Source organism: Cricetulus griseus, chromosome 6, assembly GCF_003668045.3.
Source record: "Cricetulus griseus strain 17A/GY chromosome 6, alternate assembly CriGri-PICRH-1.0, whole genome shotgun sequence".
Classification (NCBI taxonomy): Eukaryota; Metazoa; Chordata; class Mammalia; order Rodentia; family Cricetidae; genus Cricetulus; species Cricetulus griseus.
In genome coordinates, this window is record NC_048599.1 from 3,650,951 (window position 1) to 3,678,015 (window position 27,065).

A 27,065-nucleotide genomic window follows, 5' to 3' on the forward strand; every position below is an offset into this window, starting at 1 on the left:
AACTTAGTGTGTGAAGAAACATAAATAGGATATGATTTCATGTATTACAAACTATAGTCAAAGTAATGGTTTCAATGGTGTAGCATAAGTGTTTGTTAGTAAAGTCACCATTTTTCTGAGTTTTTGGCATGGTTCTGAGTATTGCATGATGACAGGCATCCTAAAGAGGACAACTAATGATAAGGTGAAATATCTGCAGCCAGACAATGTGCTGTGCTGATAGCGATGGCAGGCTTTTCTGTTTGTTTGTTTGTTTTTAATCTGGATGTGGGATGGATCCACGGCTATAGAAATAAACTCAGGGAAAGAATTACCTGGAAAGTGGTCAGAATTTTTAATGGCTTAATACTTCATAAGTTTCAGCTCTTTGAACTTTAGTAAATGAGAATAGGGCACGAAGTCAGCAGCAGCAGGAGGGATGTACATGGAGATTCTATAAATCATAATTAGCATTAAGAGTAGTATCTCTGAGACAAGATTAGGAAATTTGGGATTTTCTGCCTCCTTGTCTTCAGTGAAAGTTATTTTTTGTGTGTTTCAAGATTAGGCAATGAATGGTTTAGAATGTCTGCATAATATTCGTGCAGTGTGAATATTGTCTAATTTCATACAAAGACAAACTTACATGTTCAAGCCTTAATGGTCTTTGAAAAGCTGAATTCATATAATGACTTAATTTGTGATTTTACATACATATATTTCCTCTGTTGATGGCAGAACAAAACTACTAACGTTGTAAAAAACAAGGAAAATGAGCATAATGAATCCCCAGACCAAAATTTCAGTAAGTACTTTTGTGGATTAATTAAAGATTAATTTTAGTCACCATGAGTACACCTGAAAAGTGTGTGTGTGTGTGTGTGTGTGTGTGTGTGTGTGTGTGTGTGTGTGTGTGTGGTGCACACATATGCAAGTGTGAATATACAAGTTTGTACTTATAAGCGTGTGTGCATGTAATTGTTGTATGTATGTGTATGTATATATACATGGGTGCATGTGTGTACATGCAAATTGGTGGGAAAGAAAAAGAACAAGTAAGCCCTTTCTAATCTTCTTTTGAGCCCCAGTGGCTTTAGATAATTTTAAAATAATAAGTTTGTAATAACTGTACTGGAATTATATAAAGAAATGTTTGTGTGATGAGAAATCAGACTATATAACCACTGCTCCTGGGAATTTTGAGTCAGAGAGGGAGGAGGGTGAAATCAATGTTCTCATCCTTAAATGTCCACTTTTGTAAGATTATATTCTCACTTCTTTCTTCCAACCATATGAAAAACTGAACACACTATGGTTTTGTTTTATTTAGATGAAATTGATGACACTTTTTCTGATGTATGTGCAATGGAAAAAGTAGATGAGCCTTCGTGAGTATGAGAGAATCCATCAGACCACTTAGAGTTTAAATTTAACAGATTTGTAAAAAGGTCTTATTAGTATGTAATGTCAATAATAGCATTTATAATCATTTGATAGCTATGATGGAACAATATGGAATAGGCTGTCTTTTTTCTTTCCATATGAAGCAGCCATATATCTTTATAATACTAGTGTGGAAATTTTTTCCTTGGTTTAAATTCATAATAAGATATGTTAGGATTTGCAGTGTAGTATCAGTAATGGTACTTTTCTAGTATTTTTTTAATCTTATCAATTATACAATTTTTACATGCTGTATAAAGGTTTTTCAACATTTAACAATTTTCTCAAGAAACATTGATTATATATAAACATTTCTTAAAGAGTCAAGCTGGCTGGGCGGTGGTTTCCAGGACAGCCTCCAAAGCCACAGAGAAAACCTGTCTCAAACCCCTGCCTCTGCTGCCTGCCAAAAATCATGCACCAGTATTTGATAATATATTGAACATTTTTTTCTAGATTATCTGGTATTATAGATGTATCTAAAAATAAAGCACATTCCAAATGGGCATGTTGGACACCTGTAACAACTATCAAACTCTGCAATAACCAGAGAGACCGTGCTTTACCAGGACACACTTTTGCCCAAGGTGAAAATAGTCTTACCTGTTTAATATAGTAGTGTTCAGGGAAACACACTTCTCCTAAGTATCAAACAAGTAATTTTAGTTACAACAACATTTATACCATTATACTCATTCTAAAAGACTTTCTCATTCTTCCACTAGATACTGGTGTCAACAAAAAATGCACTAAACAAAAATCAGTATCTGATGATGATTCTGAAGAAACACAAAGGGCAAAACACAGGAAAGATGTAAAGTATAATAAGTCAGATGAAGAAGTTTGTGAAAGAAACAAACAAGAACAAAATCATTCTAAATATTTACAAAAGAAAAATACTGAAAACGCTAAACAGAGTGATTGGCATATTGAATCTGAAACTACTTATAAATCAGTACTCCTAAATAAGACAACTGAAGAATCACTCATCTATAAGAAAACATGTGTACTGTCAAAAGATGTGAATACTACTGTCTGTGATAAAAGCCCATCTAGAAAATGCATGAGTAATTGTACAAAATCAAGGAAAGAACTGACTTCTGAACTTAATTCGTGTGCGCTAAAAGAAATACCATTGGTGAGTGTTGGATATATTCCTTTATTACACACCCATACAGTGCTTTCTGTTAAGAGAGGCTTGACTGATTGCTAGAGACTTGACATGGAAAATACCTTGTCCTTTAGTTCAGTTCCTAGATGCTTCCTTAAAGCTCCCCATTCACCTCCCTAACACAGTCCTGTAGAACAAGAGTTGGTATAATCAAACATGTAAATAGTTTTTAATAAATCAACCCTATATTTCTTACTCACTTTTCTATATCCTTCTGAAAGTGTAAATTTAACTGGTACTGTTTTTTTGTTATCAATAAAGTGAATGGAATACAGACTATTAAATGAGAAAAATCCTCAAAAATAAACAGACATGGCAAAATTTGGAAGAAACTGAAAAAGGTTTAAGAAAAGCATCCAACAAGCATTTCACATTCCCTTCATTATAATTGAAATTATTTTGGATATCTTAACTGTAGGTTATAACTAAGACCCAAACAGTTTGTATGAGTTTTTTTTTTCAATTTTCAATTTAACAAGTATTCAACAAGTATAATGCTTTGAGTTTTCCCAGATATTTGTGAATTTTTCAAAAGTATTTTTCCATGGCCCTTAAAGAACCTCATAGTATTTTGCAAATAATAGGTACATCATACAACACAAGTCATAAATGGTACAAGTTGCATTTGCAGCAGAAATAGATACTAAAATGAAAATTGCTCAAGAAGTAAGTGAAACAGTATAGAATAATCTGTTCCTAAATTAAATTGTCTTTACTGTTTTCTATTTTGTTTTTTCATTATCTTTTTATTTAAATTCCTTAATTACTACTTATATTGTCTTTTATAATGCTTAATTTCTTTGAATGGCCATTGTGTGTGCTGTATACTTTATAAGTATAACCTACAACTATCCTTGTTGGCTTTCTATTGCTATGATACATACCATCACCAAAAGGAACTTGAGGAAAGAGTTTTAGTTTACAGATTAGTTTATCTATTATAAAGGGAAGTCAGGGCTTGTTCTCTATGGCTCACTCAGCCTGCATTCTTTTTCCCCATCATTTTTTAAAAATTTATTTTACATACCAAATAATGTAAATTTGGTATGTAAAATTTACAGGAGTTTATCCTCCCTCCTCTCCTCCCATCTCCCCCCTTCCTCCTACTCTCCCATCCACTCCTCCTCCATCTCCATTCAGATGGGTTAAGGCCTCCCATCTAAATCAACAAAGATAGCATATCAAGTTGAGGTAGGATCAAGCTCCTGTCCCCTGCATCAAGGCTGAATAAGGTATCCCAGCATAGGGAGTAGGTTCCAAAGAGCCAGCTCATGCATCAGGGACAGATCTTGGTGCCATTGCTAGGGGCCCCACAAAAGACCAAGCTACACAACTGTCACCCAGACATGTAGAGAGCCTAGGTTGGGTCCTATGCTGGCTCTCTAGCTCTCCATCCAGATTCCTGAGACTCCCAAGAGCTTGGGTCAGCTATCTCTGTGGGTTTCCGCATCATGATCTTGACCCAACCTTGCTCATATAATCCCTCTACCTTCTCTCGAACTGAACTCTGGGAGTTCCATCTAGTGCTTGGCTGTGGATCTCTGCATCTACTTCCATCAATTACTAGATGAAGTCTCTGTGGTGGCAACTAGGGCAGTCACCAATCTGATTGCAGGAGTAGGCTAGTTCAGACACCCTCTCTACTATTGCTAGTAGTCTTAGTTGGGGTCATCTTTGTGGGTTCCTGGAGGTTTCCCTGGCAACAGGTTTCTCCCTAAACCCAAATTGGCTCCCTCTATTAAGATATCTTTCTTTATTCTCCCCCTCCATCCCTCCCACAACTGGAAATCCTGATCCTTTATGTTCCCATCCTCCCATCCCTTCCCCTGTAAACCTCCCCGCCCCCCGCACCCAGTTTACCCAGGACATCTTACCCATTTCCTCTTTGCAGGGGGATCCATCCATCCCTCTTAGGGTCATTCTTGTTACCTAGCTTCCCTGTAGCTATTGGTTGTAATCTGGTTATCCTTTGCTTTATGTCTAATATCCATTTATGTGTGAGTACATACTCTGTCTTTCTGAGTCTGGATTACCTCACTCAGGATGGTTTTTTTCTAGTTCCATCAATTTTCCTAAAAACTTCATGATGGCATTGTCTTTTTTCCTGCCCAGTAATACTCTCTTATGTTTATATACCACATTTTCTTTATCCATTCTTTGGTTGAGGGGCATCTAGGTTGTTTCCAGGTTCTGGATATTATGAGAATAATGCTGCTATGAACATAGTTGAGCAAGTGTCCTTATGGTGTGGTTGAACATTCTTTGGGTATATGCCCAGGAGTGATTTTTCTGGGTCCTTGAGGTAGATTGATTCCTAGTTTTCTAAGAAACCACCATACTGATTTCCAAAGTGGCTGTACAAGTCTGCACTGCCGCCAGCAGTGGAGGAGTGTTCCCCTTATTCCACATCCTCTCCAGCATAAACTGCCATTAGCAATTTTTATCTTAGCCATTCTGACAGTTGTAAGATGGCATCTGAGTCCTTTTAATTTACATATCCCTGATAGCTGAGGATGTTGAACACTTCTTTGTATATCGTGGCCATTCTTCTGTTGAGAATTCTGATTAAATCTATACCCCCTTTTTAATGAGATTATCTCGTACTTTGATATCTATAGTTTCTTGTTCTTTATATATTTTGGAGATCAGCCCTCTGTCAGATGTGGGGTTGGTGAAGATCTTTTCCCATTCTGTAGGCTGCTGTTTTGCCTTATTGACAGTACCCTTTGCATTACAGTAGCTTCTTAGTTTCAACAGGTCCCATGTGTTAATTGTTGATCTCAGTGTCTGTGCTACTGGTGTTGTATTCAAGAACTTGTCTCCTGTGCCAGTACATTCAAGGCTACTTCCCACTTTCTCTTCTATCATCTAGTATAACTGGATTTATGTTGAAGTCTTTGATCCACTTGGACTTGAGTTTTATTCAGGGTGATAAATATGGATCTATTCTTGTACATGTCAAAATCCAGTTATGCCAGCACCATTTGCTGAAGATGCTTTCTTTTTTTCAATGTATATTTTTGTTTTGACTTCTTTGTCAAAAATTGGGTGTTCATAGGTGTGTTTTTGACATGATCTTCAATTCCATTGGTGTACCTGTCTATTTTTATGACAATTCCAAACCATTTTTATAACTATGATTCTATAGTAGAGTTTGAAGTCCAGGATGGTGATAACTTCAGAAGTTCCTTTATTGTACAGAATTGTTTTAGCTATCCTGGATGTTTTGTTTTTCTATATGAAATTGAGTATTGTTCTTTCAAGGTCTGTGAAGAATTGTTTATCAGAGAGCTACTCATTTTTTTTGAGTTAATCTTTTATTCAACCACATTACTGAAAGTGTTTAACAGCTGTAGGAATTTCCTGGTAGAATTTTTTGGGTCATTTATGTAAATTGTCTTGTCATCTGCAAATAGTGAAGTTTGACTTCTTCCTTTTCAATTTGTATCCCTTTGATCTCCTTTTGTTGTCTTATTACACTAGCTAGAACCTCTAGTACTATATTGACTAGATATGGTGAGCGAGAACAGCCTTGTCTTGTTGTTGATTTCAGTGGGATCGCTTTGAGTTTCTATCCATTTAGTTTGATGTTGACTGTTGGGTTACTGTATATTGCCTTTATTATATTTAGGTGTGTGCCTTGTATCTCTGTTCACTCCAGAACATTTACCATGAGAAGGGTGTTGGATTTTGTCAAAGGCTTTTCAACATGTAATAAGGCGATCATGCTTTTTTTTTCTTTCAGTTTGTTTATATGATGGATTACATTACCAGATTTTCATATATTGAACCATCCCTGGATCTCTAGGATGAAGTCTACTTGATCATGGTGGATGATTTTTTGATGTATTCTTGGATTTGTTTTGCCAGTATTTTATTGAATATTTTTACATCAATGTTCATGAGGGAGATTGGTCTGTAATTCTCTTTCTTTGTTGCATCTTTGTTTGGTTTAGGTATCAGGTTAACTGTAGCCTCATACAAAGAATTTGGCAATGCTCCTTCTATTTCTATTGTCCAGAACAGTTTGAGGAGTATTGGGATTAGCTCTTCTTTGAAATACTGATGGAATTCTGTGCTGAAACCATCTGGTCCTGGGTTTTTTTGTGTGAGACTTTTAATGACTGATTATATTTCATTTTGGGTTATAGATCTGTTTAAGTTGTTTTACCTGGCTTTACCTGATTTAATTTTGGTATGTGTTACCTATCAAGAAAATTGCCCATTTCTTTTAGATTTTCCAATTTTGTGGAGTACAAATCTTTGAAGTATGACCTTAATGATTCTGTAAGATGATAAATAAAAGACACAGAGCTGATACTGGGGTTCAAGCTTCAAGCTGAAGATCATAAAAGCAAAGCCAACTAGCTCTTAACCTCTACCTCAGCTCAGACCAAAGGGGAGATCTTCAGACTGCTCCCGACTTCACTGCTCCTCAGATTCACTCAGACTGCTATGCTCTCCTCAGCATGGCCGGAGACTAACTCCCAGACTGAATGCCTCTACCTGTTATACCTCTCAAATCCTGGGAATAAAGGTGTGAACTCTGATTCACTCTCTGGTAGCCCTGGGTGGTCTTGGACTCAGAGATCCATCTACCTCTTAATCCGGAGTCCTAGGATTAAAGTTGTGTGCCTGGATTCTATGGCTAACAAGTATGGCTTCTTGGCTATTTTGATCTCCAGTGGCTTTAATAAATCACAAATGGTGTATCACCACATGATTCTCTGGATTTCCATGGAGTCTATTGTTATGTCCCATATTTCGTTTACAATTTTGTTAATTTGGATATTGTCTCTCTGCCTTTTGGCTAGTTTTGGATAAGGGTTTGTCTATCTTGCTGATTTTTCTCAAAGAACCAGCTGCAAAAATTTTCTCACAGTCTTGTTTCATCTCTAAACAGTGCCTTTTTTTTTTTTTTACAAAAGCAGTTTAATTTTAAAGGTGCTGCTTACCTTTATTAACATGGTTTGTGTTTTTTGTTTGTTTAAATCTCCTATATAAAAATGTACTGCCAAACACAATTCACCTAGATTATCTTACATGTCAACTTCAGGTTTTATTTTGTGGTTTACATTGAGGTCTGTGGTCTATTTTAAACTGTTTGTGAAGAGTAGAGGTCTATTTGCTATATGCTTGTTGAGTGTATTCTAGCACCACATTTGTATACAGTGAGGACATGACTGAGGTACTTAAGGTATGGTTGAAGGGAAGGTTTTTATTGTAGACACAAGAGAGAATATAGCCAGAGGCACCTGGAAATATCAAGAGCAGGGAGAGAAAGTGGTAGAGTAAACATGGCTTTGAGAGAAGCGGGGAGGAGAGTGAGAGGAAGAAAAAAGAAGACTAAAGAGAGCAAAGAGAGAGGCAAAAGAGGGGAGGGCCAAGAGAGTGCATTGCCTTAAAAGTCAGTGATTTAGGATAGGGGGTGGGGTGAGAAAAGCTGAGAACAGCCACAAGTACTGAGCGAGCATGGGGGCCAGCTCCTTTAAAAAGGATCTAGTTTCTCATCATTAAGTATGATGCTAGTTACAATTATTTTTAATTTTGAAATTTTTAAATAAATGAGTATAAGTGTTTTGCCTGCATGTATGTATGTGACCACATACATGCACTGACCTTTGAGATAAGAAAAAGGTGTTACAATCCCTGGAACTAGAGCTATAGATGGTTGTGAGCTGCCATGTGCCTGCTTCAAACTAAACCCAGGTCCTCAGAACTGCTAAGTGCTCTTAGCTGCTGAGTCATTTCTCAGCTTCAATGATTATTTAAAATGGGCCTTAGTTTTTCTGTCACTGTGGTCCAAATACCTGAGGAAAAGACTTGTAGAGGCTTACTTTACTTCATAGTTTTAAAAGATTCAGTCTGCAGCCTCTTGGTAGAGAACATATGGTGGTACAAAGCCAATCACCTCATAGTGGCCAAGAAGTAGAGAGAAAAGGAGGATGTAGGCGGTTTTTCTTTCCTGCCCACCAGTTCCCAAATAACCAATACAGAGACTTAATAGTTTGACCATTAGCTCAGGCTTATTACTAACTAGCTCTTAACCCATTTCTATTGATCTGTGTATTGTCACGTGGCTTGTGGCTTTACCTGTACTCCAATATGTCTTGCTCCCTCTGCTGCTCCTGGCACTCTCCTCTCAGTCTGTCCTTCTTTCCAGCATTCTTTCTGCCCTGAAAATCCTGCCCAGTTATCAGCCAATCAACTTTTTATTAACAAAGAAAGCAATACATATTTATAGTGTGCAAAGATGATTCCACTGCAGGAGGGCAGAAGGAGGAGGAAGGAGGCTGAGGACAAGTTATATCCATCAAAGGCTTATCCTTAGGTGATTTACTTGTTCCATCAAGATATCCCCTACCTCCTAACACACTCAACTGTGAATTTATCAATAAAATAATCCATTGATGAGATAAACACTGTCATGATCCAGTGACCTCTCTCAGTAGTGTCCCTAGCTAGGGCTAAGCCTTCAACTCATAAACCTTTCAGGAAGTTGTTTCATGTGCACACGTGTGTGTGTGTGTGTGTGTGTGTGTGTGTGTGTGTGTTTTATCTGGGTATGGAAATTCCTTTCTATTCTTAGTTTGCTGATTTTTTTTTTAAATTGTCATCTTATATGTGGTCTGTTGATAGGACTTTTTTCTCCCTCAAGCTATCTGAGGTGAGAGATGACAGGCATTGAGTTTTAAAAGTTGACACAGCCTTACATACCAGAAGTAAATACTACTTGGTTCTGGTGTGCAATTCTTTTCTAACATTATTGGGTTTGATTTGTTATCTGTTCATAGCTACCAGTTAGTTTTCCTGTTTTATGATTTTTTTATTTATGCCTTCTATGGTATATTATAGAGAATTTTAATATAATTTCTTAAATGATCTCACTAGCAAACCCACCTGGGTCTGGTGCCTTTTGCTTTGTAAAGTTTAAGCATTGATTGTATTCATAAATACAGGTGTTTTCAAGTATCCCATTTCCCTTTGCCTGAGTTTTTTTTTTTTTAATGTGTCATTCAAGGAACTCTAGTCCATCTTGTTTGTTACCAGAATTATGGATATGGAGCTCAAATAATTTCCTCAATTATTGTCCTAATGTGTTTGTGACTGAAAGTGATGGCTTCTTCATTACAGATGTTAGCATTTATGTCTTTTTTGTTTTATTCTGAGTTAACTTTTGAAAGGCTGCCAGTTTTACTGAATTTTTTAAAGGACTGTCTTTTTCCCCTGAAGTATTTCTATTTCATGTATAATAACTTTTAAAAATGCATGCCAAGCACTCAGCATAGCTCTCTGTATATTGAATGGCTTTGATTGCTATAAAGTCCAGACATTAAATAATTTCTGACCATTTGTTTTTTGTAGGTCTTTGTAGAAGCATATTTCCTAAACTTTCAGCCTTTATATTCCTTTGAACATTAACTAGTAGTTTTAAAGTAACTTATAATTGTTTTCAGAAAGAAAAGTCAAAAGGGAAAGGATTTACTGGTGCAGCAGAATCCTTAATAAGCCAAATTAATAAGAGATACAACTCAAGTAATAGCATGAAGTCTACAAGAAAACTAAAGGAGACTGTGAATGGCAGGTATATTAATAAATGGAGGCATGAATATTTTTGACAGATAAAACTAATGGCTTGCATAATATGGAAATGTTTGAATAATGTAAATTTCTAATAGGAAATAATTATAATTTTTATCAGTGGTAGATATTTAAGTTATATGACATAGATCATTCCAGTATCTTATTATGCTGTATAAAGTGTCAAAGGTATGAAATGGTACAGTGTGGCATTCAGAGAGAAATCTTCAAGATATAAACATCTTAGGATTTTTATTTATGAAACCGAGTAATGGCTAAAACTAAGTGTGATAAAAATGCATTGCTTGATGAAAGTATAGGGTGTCAGTGAGCTGAAATATGTATATTAACTAATAATTCTTGTTTGTAATATTTTAAAAAGCTGATTCTTATTATAAATATCCCTTTATAGGCTGTGAGATTGTTCATTAACATTTACATTCACTGTGGCCCCGTACAGTAAGAAGAGTACTTTCCTGCATAGCTAACCCTTTTACAGGGTTTAGCATGTCCTCCTATATTGTTGATACAACTTAGATTTTAACTGTGGCAGTTACAATTTATTGTGAGCATGTAAAGCTATCAGACTGAGTAGAGATTTCCTTTAGGTCTGTGTTGGTGCCCATTTTTTGCATACTTAATTTAGTGATCCAAATATGTCTTAGTATATGTGATAGTATTTATGAAAAAATATTTTACTGATACGGCATTACTTAAATACTGTCGATCTCTCTGTTATAGTGGGTTTTCAAAGAAGTCTGACCTACAGTTCAGTAAGGTAGGCACTGCTTAACTTAACAAAACTCTCCATAGTCAGACTCAATTGTAAGTACTAAAATGTAATAAAAAATGGTATTGGATTCAAGGTCATAGAGTACTGTTAAATGGATTATAACACTGACAAATTTAGTCATAAGTTACCTAAATAGCTCTTAACCTTCTACTTTTCAAAGAAAATGTTCCTTTTAAGCTTGGTCACAGGGTGCATTCCTGTAATTCCAGTTGCTCAGAAAGCTGAGGCAGGAGGACTGCAAGCTCAGGGCCTGCCTAGGTAATTTTTAGTGAGACCCTGTCTCAAAAGATGATGGATGACTAAGGATATCACCTCAGTGGTGTCTAGCACTTGCCTACCATGCCTGAGGCACTACTTGTAACCCTAAACCATGAAAATGGTTTCAGTATGGATCCAGTAATTTCTTCTTTGGGTCCATGATTTAGTCTGCATTCAGCCTATCACAATCTCTTTTCAGTGGGTTTTGTTTCAGGTTGTTTGCTGATACCATCTGTCCTGAAAAATCCTAAAATTTTGATTTTCTTAAAATATTTAATGTTCATCTAGGCTTAAGATACAGATCTTTTTTATTTACCATTTATAGTTTGTTTTGGTTTTTGTTGTTGTTTACATGTTTTCTTAATTTGTCAAATTTCAAGGGTCTGCTCTCTGATTCTTAGCTTGTTGTTACACTAGACCTGTGCAATTTACTTTGCATGTGTGTGCCTATCTCTTTGTTACATTTAAATACTAGCTTGTTTACTTTCCAAAATATACATGTTCTGTTCTTGTTCAGAAACCTGTTTTGGTCTCTGCTAAGTGGAGACATAGAAAGGTTTGCTAGTTTCTTTACCAAAACAAAAATAATAGCAGCAACAACAACAACAACAAAAAACCCCTTTGCAAGACAGTGGTTTTTTGTTGTTTTTCTTTTTGGAGGGAGGGGAGTGGGTGGGTTGTTTGTTTTTTCAAGATGGTTTCTTTGTAGCCTTGGAACCTGTCCAGGAAGTCTCTTTGTAGACCAGGCTGGCCTCGAACTCACAGAGATCTGCCTGTTTCTGCCTCCCAAGTGCTGGGATTAAAGTCTTACACCACCATTGCTCAGCAAGACAGTGGGTTTATTGAGAAATTTTTACTCAGCTGACTCATTTTCACTGAGAAAAATATGACAAACACTAAAGGATAATAGTGGAAGCACAACTAGAAAATGTGTCACATTTTAATTGCACGTGTGACTTGTCTGATGTAGCTAGTAAGCTCATGTCTGAATGTTTTTATGTAAACCTCTTTTGTATTTTTTAAAAGGTTCAGAGAAAAAGTTACAGAAAACTGAAGACGACTTTTGTTAATGTTACTTCTGAATGTCCACTGTGAGTAAGTTTTACTGTTGGTTTTTGAAGACACTGAATTTCCTTATGCAGTGGTTCTAACATTTGTCTTTGTTTTCCACAGGAATGATGTATATAATTTCAGCTTGAATGGCACTGATGAACCTGTTATAAAACTTGGAGTAAGCTAGAAATCACTGATTTTGTACTTAGTTCTTTTATAGTCATCTTGCAGCTATATGCAGTTATGAACATATGTTTGAAATGCATCTTGATACAGATACATACTTTACAGTGTTTAAAAATATTAAATGGTTTATTTGGATAACAAGCATAGGTATATCTAGGTAGTTTATTTCCCCGATTTTAAAGAAATATAAAACAAATGAGTAATTGTGGCTTTTGCACTGTGTTAGACTTGCTCTTTAAAGAAAATTGTGATCTGTTTGAATGCGTTAACAACAACAAACCTCCAAGTCACCAATAATGTGGTGTTCCATTAAAAAGGAAACCAAAGTATTTGCCCTCATCATTTAACTAAGAGCAAACCTCAATTTGAATTCTTTGCTTTGTACTCTGTCTTCCATCTTCTGCCTGTTGTATGAGTCTGAATCCTTGCCCACCTTAAGGTTGTCTTGTGAATCTGTCCCTGTCTTTGTCTCTCTGTGTGTCAGTGTGTCCTTAACAGAAGGCTTTTGTCCATATTTATTGAACAGCACAGAAAGCTTCATGTGGGAAAGGAGTAAGGGATACTTTACAGAAATCTGTAACAGAGTTTGATGAGGGATTCAGTCACTGAATTCAACTGACCCCCAAAACATCATTTTTCTTTAAATATAGAAATATCCAAATGTTATGTTCAATGTTTGTGGTCGATTCATTTCATGAGATTGCTTTTAACCTGTATTTTTGCTGTCTTTAGCAAATGATTATTAGAGTATCCATGCATTATTCTGGGTTAGGGGCATGGAAGGGTATATAATTTAAGACTATAGTGATGCATTAGTTAGATATGGTGAATTTGGTTACATGGGAAATCTAAGTCAAGTAAGGATGGTTGTTACATTATTATCTTAAAGGTCGCTGAAACAAGCAGGTTGAATATACTGTAGGCTAACAGTCTTAAGTGACATCACATGTGTATTAACTCTAGCTGTGAGGTCCAGCAAAAGCTCTAGTTTATTAGAATGTAAGAGATTTTTATCATAGTGCAGTGTGACAGAAAAACACAGGTCCTCCCTGAGATAAATATATTCTGATTTGTTTTACTATCAGCCTACTTTTACTAGTTGATTTAGCTTTAAATAATATTATAGGAGCTGATTTTAATTAACAATTCTTGAAAGTGAAAGGAACTAGATTTGATATGTTCTTTTTTTTCTTATTTCCCTTATTTTTGACACAGTATTTTTTCTTCTGTTTATTTTCCAAATAGATCCAAGAATTTCAAGCTACAACTAGAGAAGCCAGTATGGATAATTCAATAAAATTGTAGGTTTTTTTTTAAAAAAAAAACTATAATTCAGTAGGTCACATTAACATTTACTTTAAATAAAAATCTCCTCTAATTTGAGTGTTTGACATAGAAAGGAGTGGATTAAAAATCCTACTGTCATGATTCCTCTAGCTGTGATTGTTACTTCAGCACTTACTTCTAAATGCAATATGTAAAGGTTGGTAATTTAATACTATGACTTTGATCATAGAGTTGAAAAATTAGTTCTTTATTCAAACTCATTTTTTTTAAAAACTGAGATCAGAAAGGATAATCTGGCCTTAATTACACAGCTAGTAATAGTTAGTGAAAGAGTTAAATATTAAACATTAGAAATAATTTCCCAGTGAGCTCTAGTTGAAGAAAATAAATGAGATACATGCTTAAAATTAATGAATATTTTTGTTTCTCCAGGACAGGTGTAAGGAATCATGATGAGCATGACCCTTCTTTCAAAACAAAAAATAAAAGAGTAAGTTATAGCATGTGATATTCCAGTATAAACCAGTATTTCTTGGGCTAAGAGTAGTTGGTGCTCTTCAGAGGACCTGAGCTTGGTTCTCAGCACCCATGTTGGGCATCTCACAAACCTTTTGTAACTCCAGTTCCATGGGATCTGACACTTTTCTGGCCTCTGCAGATACCTGCACACATGTAGCTTAACACACATCATATTGAAAGACCCCAGAAGGGGTACTTTCGTAGAAGGATACACGCACCAAGGAATCAGTGAGACCACACTTGGATGCAAAACCACAAGAGGCTTTATTAGTGGCGCGGGTACCGGGGGCTTAGCTTCTCCTAGGCCAAGCCCCGAGCCCAGGAAGAGGGGTCCTTATATAGCAGAAAAAGCACAGTACAGAAGCGAAAAGCATCAAATCAGCATTTTCTCAAGGTCTAGTAGTCAGGCGAAACGGCCTCGGCTTTACTTATCTTTTTCCGAGTCCAGATGGCTGACCTTGGGGGGGGAGCGCCTCTCGCCGCCGCGGGCTCCCCGGGGCGCGGTGCTCCTCGGGGCGCGGTGCCGAGGTGCAGGCGGGTTGCCGGGGGCGCGAGCCCCGCCGGGGTGAACCGGCTGGGGGGGAGCCTACCGCGTACGGAAGTGTCCTAAGCCGTTCTGCGCTCATGGGCTGTTGGCTGGTTCCGGCTCGCGTTCTGGGCCCGGGGGGGCCGGCCTTGCGCGGCGGCGGGGAAGGAGAAGCCGGCAGGTGTGGGGATCGGGGTCGGGGAGTGCAGGGGAGGATGTATCCGCCCGCGCGCCAGCCAGCCGCTGACCGGAGGAGGAGGCAAACTTAAAAGAAAAAGCTAATGGGCGGGGGTCTTTCAATATAAATAAAAATACACCTTTAAAGGAGTATTTCTTTTAATAACATTCTATTGCTGGAGATTGTTGAACTAGAAAATAAAATAAACGCTGATGTTTAAAAATAACATTCAGGGACTGGAGGGGGATGGCTCAGAGGTTGAGAAGCATACTGGCTGTTCTTTCAGAGGACCCAAGTTGCATTCCTAACACCTATAAGGGCAGTTTAAAACCATCTGTAATTCTAGCTCCACTTACATTTGTTCAGATGAAACCATTCACATTCAGATGTGAAATTTTGTTACTATGTTTGGCTCATAAATTGGATATTTAATCTGGAGTGGGTATGTACAGCATTGCATATACATGGAATAGTGAAGAAAGGAAATGCATGGGGGGAAAACAACATACCCAGTAAACTGGAGGAAATAGTAAAGGACAGTGTTAATTTGAGGCTATGAGGATTTTCCACCTTTAAATCATGAAGATGAGTGAGGAACTAATCAGAACTTACCTTTAGCTGTAGATGTTTGAGAATATCTTCCAAGTCCTAAATCCAGAACACAAAAGATGCTGGCCATTAAAGTAACACTGAAAGGTTTAAGGAGTCTGGATTCTTGGTAGCAAGAAACCTCTGGTCATAGCCGTGAAGATTGTGCTAGTCTGAGTGTCAATAAAGGCTTAGTGTCCCAACTCCCTCTGGTTCCCCCACACAACCTATATAGTAGAAAATCCAAACTAAGAAAATAAAACCAGGATTCTTTTTCTGTAAGCATGAATTCTAGTTGGTCTTAACAATAAAAACTCAAAGTCAGATACTTGGGTTAATGCTGAAGGCCAGAGAAGCAAATCAGCCAACCACTAGAGAGTTCTTAGCTCTACCATTGCTCAGACCCACAGGGGCAATCCTGTCCTCAGACTGCATCCTCAGACTGCTAAGACTTCACAGTTCTTCAGATTTCACTGCTCCTCAGACCGTATTTCTCTTGTCTCCTCCCACCTCTCATGTTCTTCTCTCCAACCAGCCGTATCACTTCTGTCTCTACCTCCCTAGTGCTGGGATTAAAGGCATGAGATCCCAAGTACTGGGATCACCTTTGCATGAGCTCTGTTTCTCTTTTAAACAGATTCAATTTCATGTAGCCCAGGGTGGCCTTGAACTCACAGAAGATCAATCTGCCTCTGTCTCCTGGGTCCTTGGGATAAAAGGTGTGTATTACCACTGCCTGGCCTCTATGGCTAACTAGTGTGGCTAGCTTTGCACTCTGATCTTCAGGCAAGCTTTTTTAGATCATAGACAAAATATCACATTTTTCTTCTAAATCTGCATATTGTATTGACAACTTTATGCTTTCAAAATCAACTGCCAAGAATATTGAGCCCATTGACAAATACAGTGAAATAATGTAATCATTCATTCAAATTTGTCTTTACTTGCTGACAATCTAACCAAACTAGTGTGAATGCACTTGATAAGAGTGGGTGTGGAAACACTAAAAAGTGACAAAATAGAAGAGGAACTTGAAGACGGAAGCCATGCTGGCTCAAAGAATGGTAACTCATGTAATTTGTGTAGCATCAAGAAAGATACAAAGAAAAACCAACAAAATGAAATTACTAAGAGAGCAGCAATGCCTTGATGATTTTCCAAAAGACCATCAATCTTTAACATCTCCACAAACTGATATTTATAGTGCACTTAATGCAGAACACGGATTATTAAGAATATAGTGGACATATAACCTTCTTAACTGGGGATGAAATGAAAGAATTCCAAGTTAATTAAAAGTTAAAAAAGTGGTCTAAACTATTTTGGAAAGTGGTCTGATCTGTGCCTTCAAGTTTAGGGCCTGGGAAAACAGCACTTTGAAAACCATGATTGAGAAGGATGGCCTAAACAGTCTTATGACAACTCTGGGTGGAGGCTTTCTGGGAGTTTTAGAAGTTTTCATATGATAATGTTTCTCATACAGTTTAGCATGAGTGTAAAGTGAAAAAACAGTTATGTCACTAATATGTACCCCATTAGAAAATGACTTTAGAGCAAGACTTGAAGATGATGAAAACCAAGACTGCTGTGTTGGGCTGTGCTGAGCATTCTCTTTCTATAAATGAAAGTCATGGAAATGAGGACTTTGATTAATTCAGTGTTGACTTTGTTCACTGCATCTTTCCTCTGACTAATTAAGGACAGATAATATGAGAAATAATATTCCATTTATTGACAAATCATGTAATGCTTTAAAAAATTATACCTAAGGATGTACCACAGTGATAGAACTTTTGCCTAGCATATACAAGACCCTAAGTTTGAACCCTTACCAGTGCTAAAGGAACAAACAACAAAAAAATTGGCAAAACACCACCAGCATTTAGCTTATTATTTGGAGTGTTTAGGCATTTATCTTACTGTTTATGACATGTACTAAAGTGTGTTTGTGGATTTTCTCCCTAGATGTCAACAAGTCATGAGAATACTTTGTTTAGTGATGCTGAAACAGAATGTGATTATGATGACAGCAAGACTGACATTAGCTGGCTAAGAAAACCTAAATCAAAAAGACTGATGGACTACAGTAGGAATAGGAACATGAAAACATACAAAAGTGGGAAACCAAGTAAGAAGTTACCTTTTAGAGAAATACTGCAAATAATTACATTCAGTTATATAAAAACTCTATTAATATGCATAATAACTTGATAATCCTAGGATTTTCTTATATATTTTGCTTGCTTGTTCCTCTTTTCATAACTGATACTGTTATTATTAACAGGCCCTTATAAGCAGGACAAAAGCGCATCCTAGTTGTTTCATTGTCGTGCTAATATGGTTATATTTGTGTGGGTGAGTGAGAGACAGAGACATACAGACGGTGGGAAGGTGGAAGGGACAGGAAGAATATGCTAGAGGCTGATGCTAGCCGTCCTATTCAGTTGCTCTCTGTGTTAATTCTTTTGAGACAAGGTTTCTCACCTTGAATTTGGCAATTCAGCCAGGCTGACAAATTGGCCAGCAAGACCCAGTGACCTTTCTTCTGTGCTTGGTTAGTCTGTGCTGTGATTATAATTGTACAATCTCTTACCTGGCTTTTACATTGTTGTTGGAGATCCAAACTCAGATCCTTGTATGTGAGTGAAAAGCATTTTACTAACTGAGATACCTCCCAAGCCTTCATTTTATTAAGACCTCTAGGCACACAAAAACATGACTTACCATAATTCTTTGTTCATGACGTGTTATCATTGCTTCTTTTATTTTTGGATCACTATTACTCAGTTATGTAGCTAAAAATTATTATAAATAAGCCACTAAACATTTGTGAACAATGTTATCAGACAGAGGCAAGGATTGGACCCTGACACATCGCTTCATTGCTATTTATGCTCTCACTGTGTGTTGATGTATCTCAATTTCTCTGACTTACCCAACACATACACTTTTTAGAAATTCATTTACATGCAAAAATAAGTATATAGAAAATGCAATGGTGTCTTCTGATAGAGGTTACCTTACTTGAGTCATCCATGAAGTACTTGCTAGAATGTGGCTATTCAGTTTTCTTTAAGATAATAAATTTCTTAATATACTTAAGAATTTTGCATACAGGTTTTGACTGAAGATAATTACTGTTTTCTTGACTGAACCTCAATGTCAAAGCTTGTTAGCAGACTTTATCTCACTTTTAAAGGAAGACAAAATATCTTTGGACTTTTCAATTAAATTTACATTTATTTAAAGGTAATTGGCTTTTATTTCAAGATAAAAATGGCCAGTAATGATAGGTAAGAGACAGTTGGCTTAGAAAGAAGTTAAAAAATAGATGTGAATTTTGGTGTGTGTTTAGAATGCTTCAGCGAGGTGAATGATGAAACAGTATAGTATAATCAGGGAATGCAGAATCGGAGTAGTTAGAATATGATAAAAATATCATAAAATAGTGAAAGATAAGGCTAGATCTTGTCCAAGTATGGATTTTGAAGCAATGTGTTTAGAAGAAGGTAAGGAGAAAAAGATAATGCAAATACTTTCTTGGAGACTACTGTGAAAGATGTATATTTTAAACATGAAGATTAGGAATCTCAGTGTATTGATAGGGGTTTAAAATAAGTACTGCAATCAATAAAAATACAAAATTAAACTTTCATGACAATTATTTTGTTGAAATGGTTAGATAGTAAGTTAATATGCATTATAGGACTCTTCTTGTAAATAAATGTTGCTTTACTAGCTTTGCTTGGTTTTAGCTTCCAAAGAAATGTAAAAAGATGGGCAGATATTGTGCTTGGAAAGCAAGCATATGGGATTAAAGCTATTATCAGTAATGTGTCTAAAGTCCTAGGAAAGTGATGTTGTACAAAGTAAAGCAAATCATAGGCTGTCACAGGACATTCTATGTTATGAAGCTCCATGTCTGTTTAGAAACACATACCTGAAGTGAATTTTTTTAAAGCAAGTAAGTAAGAATAGATTTTAGCAAAGTGATTAACATATGGATTTAGAGAATTGTAAAAGAGAATATGCAGACTCAACATTACTCAGAGGCTCTTAAAGTTGAAGGTAGATTCATGGATGATGATATACTTTAAAAGTTTGATAATATATAAAGTGAAAGGTAGACAATTCACATCATAACAAACACTGAATAAAAAGCCACAAATTCCAACATTTAAGTTTTTTTAAAATAAATCTAAGTATGTATTTCCCATCACAATGTAGTATATTCTCTCTGGTACAAAGTATAGGGAGAGAGGATACTTCCAAAGTAGCCTGGCAGCCCTGATGACCACATTCTCCAGCAGAAAAGCTGAGCTTCATGGTTCCTGTGTCATAGTGGCTTGCAGTCACATGTAGGGGGAGGCTTATTAAATGTTTAAACATGCTGAGGATGAGGGGCTTCTTATTTTATGATTTTAAATATATACCTGCAGAGATGTAATGAATATTTTATGGTTAAAAATTTTAATCTTTTTTCCTCTTGAAATTTGCAGGGTCATCCATAGAAAATGGGCAGCCAAGATCCATAATGGTAACCAAAAGATAAAATACCCTTTAAAGTCAGTTATAACAATAACACCATGCCTTCATTTTCTTACCAGTTTCCATAGCTGATCCTTGGTCCTGCCTTTGCATTATTTTCTCATGCATTGTATTTTTGATCAGTGTTTTCATTCTGTGTATGTGTTTAAATGTGGAGAATATTTGTTCTGTTAGAGATTTCATGATAGGAATAAAATTGTGGTAGGTGACAAGGATGATAACATAAAATACAACCACTTAAGTTTTTCCAATCAAGAATCATTTCATTCCTACATATATTTTGTATATAATTGTCAGTGTCACTTTTTATAGCTTATACTTCTGACACCTCTATTACTGATAGTATAATATTCATGAAATTTTCTCCTAAAGGTACCCAATAAAAACATTACCAAAAACGATGATGAAATAGTTGCAGATGTGAGAACCAGACTTCCACGAAGAGCAACAAAAACAAAAAAAAATTACAAAGATCTCTCAACTTCAGAATCAGAATCAGAGAGTGAAAAAGTTTCATATTTATTTAAAGATAAACTGCCAACAAAGGTAAATAAATACAATTCATGATCTCTAAGTTTATTTTTCTTAAACTACTTAGTTTTTATGTATGCATATAGTACTTACAGCATGCCCACTGCTAGTTTAAGTACTTTACAAATTTATCTTAAAATCTGATATGTAGATGGATAATTACTGTGAGTAATATCATCCTAATCTCAAATGAGAATCTGAGGCTCAAGAAAGAGAAATTCATGTAGCTAGGAAGTGGTAGAGACAGAGAGTCTGGTGCTAAAGATAGATCTTTGACTACTACAATATGTTAACTTTTTTGCTTGTTTGGTTTTTGGAGACAGAGTTTCTCTGTATAATAGCCATGGCCGTCTTGGAACTCACTCTGTAGACCAGGCTGTCCTCAGACTCAGAGATCTGCCTGCCTCTGCCTCCTGGGTTCTGAGATTAAAGACATGCACTACCACCACCAGCTCACTTGGTTGATCTTAACCCATTAAACCACCATTTCCTCTTGTTTGTGTTCCTTTTTTGGAACACTTTATACAATTATGTTATAATGTCTTTAAACTGAGGATTTCAGAGCTAGATTATAAACTGGTGATGTGGCTCCTCCAAAGGTTGGCTAAGTGGAAGGTTTTTATTGTAGGTATGAAGGGAGAGTATAGCCAGAGGCACCTGGAAAGAGTCAGAACAGGGAGAGAAAGCATTAGGATGAACATGACCAGCATTCTGGACTTGACCATGAGAGGAGGTTAGGGAGCAAGAGATGAAGACACAGAAAGAGAGAGTATGGGGCAAATGAGACCAAGAAAGAGAGAAACAAAAGGAAGAATTGAGAGAGAGGGGAGAGAGGGAAGAGAATAGCTAGGTGGGGGTGGAGTTATTGAAGGTTCTGAGCTGGAGAAGTTTAGGGTAAGGGATAAGGTGAGATGAGCCAGGATGTCAGCATGGACTCTGAAATGTATAAAGGGGACTTGAGGAATGGAGGGAACCTGGAGGCCTGCATGTACTCTGATATGCTAATAGATAGCCATTTGTGTCTCTGCCCCAAGTGATAAAGAAACTGGATCCTTTGGCAGAGGGGATCTGGCTTTCTGAGGAATGCTGATTTTTTTTCTAACCCCCAGAATTTAGAGAAGTGAAGTTTCATTAGGACCAGACAATAATCACCATTTTTCTATTATTTCTTGCTTTGATGTTACCATATCCACCATCAAATATGTCTTTCTAAGCCATTCATCTCATCCATCCTTAAAAATAAAACCAAAACAATGACAAAAAATCCTGAGAACTAACTTTTCTGATACTCTAAGAATGAAAGTGCCCCTTCAAGTTCTTCCCCAGTATATACCCAGAATTGTAACAAATTCTCTATTACTTGTTACTCTGGGAAAAGACCTGAATTTCTCAAGTACCTTTGGTCTGATCCAGTCTTATCCATGCATATCTCCCTTCACCATCTTGGTACACAGACTTCTTAGTGTCTCAAGCACCATGAAATCCGGAGTTTAGAGAAAACAGTTTAGTCTACTTTGAAACCTGCACAGCATTCTATTTGAAGATAATTATAGTCTGTGTAGTCAATATATTTTTCCTAGTGTACTAGGACATAGTTTTGCTAATATCTAAGCTCTTGTCATGTCCTTATATAGTAATAAGTCAATAAGTGTTGTAGTGTAACTTATATGCCTAATTGTGTAAATGTATCTGAGCATAAATTGAAGTTACTGGTGCATTTAGGAGGAGACTGTCCATTCCAGAGCCCCAACAAAGAAACTTCCAAAGAAACAACAGAACATCTTCACTACAGAAACACCAAAAGGACAGCCATCAGAAAACCAGGAAGTTTCATCTGAGCTAAAAGATGGGAGAGAAGACAGTCTTTCCCTGTCTTCTGCGTCTGTGTCCGGGAGCCCATCATCTGTGGAAGTGATGAGATGTCAGTGTTACTACATTTCCCTTGCATTTTACTGGAATAGTTAGGAATTTTCTTTTATGACTCTGAAATAGTTAAAGATTAGTTTTGTGAAATTTACTTGAGATAACTAGTTTAAAAGTTCATTTTAAATCAGCTAATGCTAATAATTTTTTTTCCAATTTGAGAACATAGTATAACATCTAAGGTTGTCAGGATATTAAATATCAAATGATTCAATATGGAAATATTTAACTCATAAGCTATAAATGCAAAAATGTAGCACCATAATTCTAATACACTCTAAGCCCAAGTATTTAATAACATTTAAATTACATATAGGACATATAACATTTAAATTACATTTAAAATACATATATTACATATATCCTTTATATAATTTTTTGAGAAAATTCTAAGGAATATTGTGATGATTCTGTAAACTCACAATAGATTATCTTTAGAAACAATAGCTTTTGCTTTTATTTAAAGTATCAGTAATGAAAATACATATTCTTTAGAGTGTTAACATATATATCTTTCAATTACAAAAACCAAGCTCCTGTGAAGCTGTTTTAAAACAGTTCCAAAATGTGAATCATTTCATTGATAGAATATGTTTCCCCTAAAGCATTGCAAAATCCTTTTATTTTCACAGTGCTCAGATCATTGTCACATAATAGATAAGCTCAGACAAATGCACACACCTTGATTTGAGCTGAAAACTGAGAATTGATTTACATTAAAACTTATGTCCTCATTTTTTTATTTTGGCACAGGTATGCCTGTACTTGTGCATGTGGAATGTTGTTTCTAAGTAGCCATCTTCCCCTGAGACTTTTTAAGTGGTCTCATTGGTTCCGGGACTCACCAAATAGAATAGACTAGCTATCTGGCAAACTGAGCTCCAGAGATCCAACTCCCAAGCTCTAGAATTACAGGCATGTTTCACCATGTCTGTTTTTTTATGTGGGCTCAGGAGATGAACTTGGTACTCGTAGTTTGCAGCAAGCACTTCTGACTGAGCTGTACCCCCCAGCCTTACTGTCCTGTCCTTTTGTTTTGTGAGCATCTTAGACCAACTGATTTTGTAAGACTTAGCCATAGTTATTATGTTATAATATTTTAGATAACACTTAAGTTGATCATTATATTTCATCTCATACTATAGATACTTTTGTTTAAATTGTCTTTGAAGGTTCTTAAATTTTCAACTGGGTATTTTTCAGAGTTTTAGTATTTCAGACATAGTTGGCCTTAAATTACTGAAAGTATTTTTTTAAATACACCTAAATCCTTGAGGATTGGATAAATTATTAAATCTATCATGCCTTTTCCTAGACCAAGCATGAACAATAATACTATCTGTTTTCTATATTCTTGTGTTTGTGGGGCATCTAGGTATGGAGAAAATAACAGAAAGGGATTTCACTCAAGATTATGACTACATCACTAAATCTCTTTCACCTTATCCAAAAACTGCATCACCTGAATCCGTAAGAGGTAACAATAAAGTTAAAGTTCAGGAAAAATCACCCAGAATCAGTGAGATCAGTACATTGTGTGTGAGAAAGAGTTTCTCACCTGTCATAGGACTGCCTTCTTTGGTAAGAATATAATTTTCTTTTATCATTTGCATATGAAAATGATAAGCCACTAGCCTATAATGTTCAACAATTATATAAGTATTGCATATTTGTTACTCAGTATTTGTAACCTTTAATAAGTTTTAGTTGTTGAAATCATAAATTGGCAAAACTGTAAAGAATATAGTTGAAACCATATTGCTCAAGTGTTTAGTTACATAAAGGAGTTTAAAACTCATAGGTACTAACCATTGCTTATAATAAAATGGTATTAATGACTGTTTAGGGTTTGGAGTATCACTTAGAACACTTGTCTAACATGCAAGAGGACTTAGATACAGTACCAGCACTTAAAACATGCACAGTGGTTAGTTAACACACCTGTCTCAGAGACACCTGTCTCAGTGAGCCATCTCACCTACCACTTTGAACTGAGTGTGTTTTACTTGTAGATGATTTTAAGGCCCTTTTATTTCAAAGCCAGTAGTCTTTACAGGGGGTGTTTTGTAAACAAAAACTTAGGTTAAACTGTCAGTATGTCAAACTGTTCAGGGTAGTGCTGTATTTTTTTAAACAGATGTAGGAGGCTTAAGCCCTGGCCTACCTCCTCAGCCCTCCAAGCCATTTTTCTACAATTCATAATATGCCAACTACTAGTACCCTGTTAGATGATATCATTTGTCTTTCTGCATTCTTTAAACCCTTCACTTGTCATTTTGCACATGTCTGTCTACATCTAAGTAATTCTAACTACCTTCCTTACCTTCTGTGATGTTTTCTGTGCTCTGTGGGATTTTAGTTTGCTGCATACTCAATTGCTGGAAACTGAGGCAGTGACTGTGCCCCTTTTCCATAGATTCTGCTGAGTTGTAGATGATGCTTCTGCTTTTACCACCCTGGTTCATGCGAAGTTCAGTCTGTCTTTGGAGTATCATAGTTCACTGCATTAACAAGTACTTTGATTTCTAGCCATTCTGTTAATTGTTTTGTTTTTGTGTTATTAGGGGTCAAGTCTAGTACTTCATATATCCTAGATAAGCATTCTTCACCAAGCTACATCTCTAGCCCCATTTATGTTTTCTAATTTGTAAATGGAAGTATTGATTTATCTTAAAGTTTACAGTAATTTTTGGGGGGTGGGGTCAGGGTTTGAGAGGGCCCTGCTGTGTCACTCTGAAACTCACTGTGTAGACCAGGCTGGCCTCAAACTTGGAGATGCACCTGCCTCTGCCTCCCAAGTGCTGGATTAAAAGTTTGTATTACTACATCCATCCTTTACAGGAGTTCTTATTGTAGGCTTGGTTGTCACTTCTGTATTGCTTGCATGCCATTGTATCTTTCACTTGCTGGAATCCAGAATTCCAGTCTGACCAGCAGTGAAATAAAATTTCTAGTCTTTCAAAGTACTTTCATGTTTAATACATATCTGTAGTTCCAGCACTCAAAGGAAAATTGAAATAGCAAGGCCAACCTGGGCTATATTACAGTAAGACTAATTCTTCCTTAAGCATTATCCTTAAAATATTTTCCTTCAATGTGAAAGTGTTATTTTTGATTTAAACTTTTAGGTTTCAGTCTCTAGAATTTCCTGTGAACAATGAAAGTTTTTCATTTATAATGTTTACGTTAACTTAGGCTTAGTCTTGTTGATCACATGAGTCTGTTAGTCACTGTCTTGATGCTAATATTATACTTCTTAATTTTACACTTATTTGCCCTGGGTGTTTCACACACAAAAACCCCACATTTTACATTTCTGGAGTTTTAAAGATTTTTGCTTTTGTATTTTATCTTAACAAAAAAGGCCAAGAAGTTTTAGTTTTTTGCTCTTGTATAAAAAATGATTTTTGTATTTTGAGTGATCTTGCTGAATTCTATAATTTCCTAGATTGTCATAGACTTTCTCTATAGGCAATTATATAAAGTATTATAATTTTTGATTTGATGATACATTCTTATGCTTTCATGTTCTTTTTCTTGTTTAAAGTGACTTGCCCTCTGAAGTATAAAAGGCATACCAGCAGGCATCTTTGCTCATGGGCTTTGCTAGATTCTTGTCATTGAGCTAATTAATGTTTTATTTAAATGGATGCAGAATTTTAGCATTGAGTTAATTCCCTAAAATTTAAAATTGTTTCCTACTATTTCATTCAGCTTTTTCTGTTTTTAAGTAGCTGTCTAACTTCCTTTGGGTTTCTGTATTTTTATTCATTCACAGCCCAGAAACACTCCAACTAAGAATAATTCTGTCATGAATAGAAAAAATAAAAATTCAGTGATAGATAATCAGAAAACCCTACATTATAACAGCTATTCAGATGTGAGCAGTAATAGCTCAGAGAAACGTTTTATGGAAACTGAATCTCCAGATAGTCATGAAAACCATATGCAAAGCAAGAGAGAGGTAATATGTTAATTCAAATTGCTAGTCTTCAGTGAGAATCATACTACCAAGTATTTTTCTGCCTTTGTGACTTGAGAATCTGATATGTAATATGTAGAATGATTTTGTCATGCAAAAATTGATATTTTTAAAGGATGGTCTTAAAATAATGACATAGAGGCTAAATCCCTGAGTTTACATATTTATAATACTTTTTGGCTTCATAATTATATAGACATTTGATTGGCTGAACTTCTTGTAAACAGAAAACTCCATTGGTCAGTAAGTAAAAATATTTAACAGCCTGCATAATATAGAAGATGGAAATAAAGTGTTGTATCTTAGGGTGGGGCTAGTATTTGAGCTACCTGTAACTGGCTAGAAGATTGCACGTATTAAAGAAAGAATAGTACTCTTAAGTAAAATTGTTGGTTTTAAAAAGCTGTCTTCAAATAGTGAAACACAAATTTAAAGGTGAAAAATATCACTTTACAAGAAAAAAACTTTCTGTAGCTCCCTATTTCCTAGCTCAAATAAAGACACTAATAACAAGGAGAA

At 36.1% G+C, this 27,065-nt stretch overlaps 1 protein-coding gene across 1 annotated transcript in view; it reads left to right on the forward strand.

The window, feature by feature from the left end:
• Nucleotides 1-27,065, forward strand: part of Sycp2 (synaptonemal complex protein 2) — a 57,352-nt gene that overhangs the window by 22,934 nt on the left and 7,353 nt on the right. The window contains exons 19-34 of the mRNA XM_027419816.2: nt 718-784; nt 1,310-1,367; nt 1,879-2,009; nt 2,148-2,560; nt 10,051-10,178; nt 10,916-10,952; nt 12,252-12,316; nt 12,399-12,456; nt 13,710-13,765; nt 14,184-14,241; nt 17,528-17,690; nt 20,062-20,099; nt 20,483-20,656; nt 22,364-22,562; nt 23,940-24,145; nt 26,343-26,528. Coding sequence (XP_027275617.1) covers nt 718-784; nt 1,310-1,367; nt 1,879-2,009; nt 2,148-2,560; nt 10,051-10,178; nt 10,916-10,952; nt 12,252-12,316; nt 12,399-12,456; nt 13,710-13,765; nt 14,184-14,241; nt 17,528-17,690; nt 20,062-20,099; nt 20,483-20,656; nt 22,364-22,562; nt 23,940-24,145; nt 26,343-26,528 — 2,037 coding nt within the window. The remainder of the gene's footprint in view (nt 1-717; nt 785-1,309; nt 1,368-1,878; nt 2,010-2,147; nt 2,561-10,050; nt 10,179-10,915; nt 10,953-12,251; nt 12,317-12,398; nt 12,457-13,709; nt 13,766-14,183; nt 14,242-17,527; nt 17,691-20,061; nt 20,100-20,482; nt 20,657-22,363; nt 22,563-23,939; nt 24,146-26,342; nt 26,529-27,065) is intronic.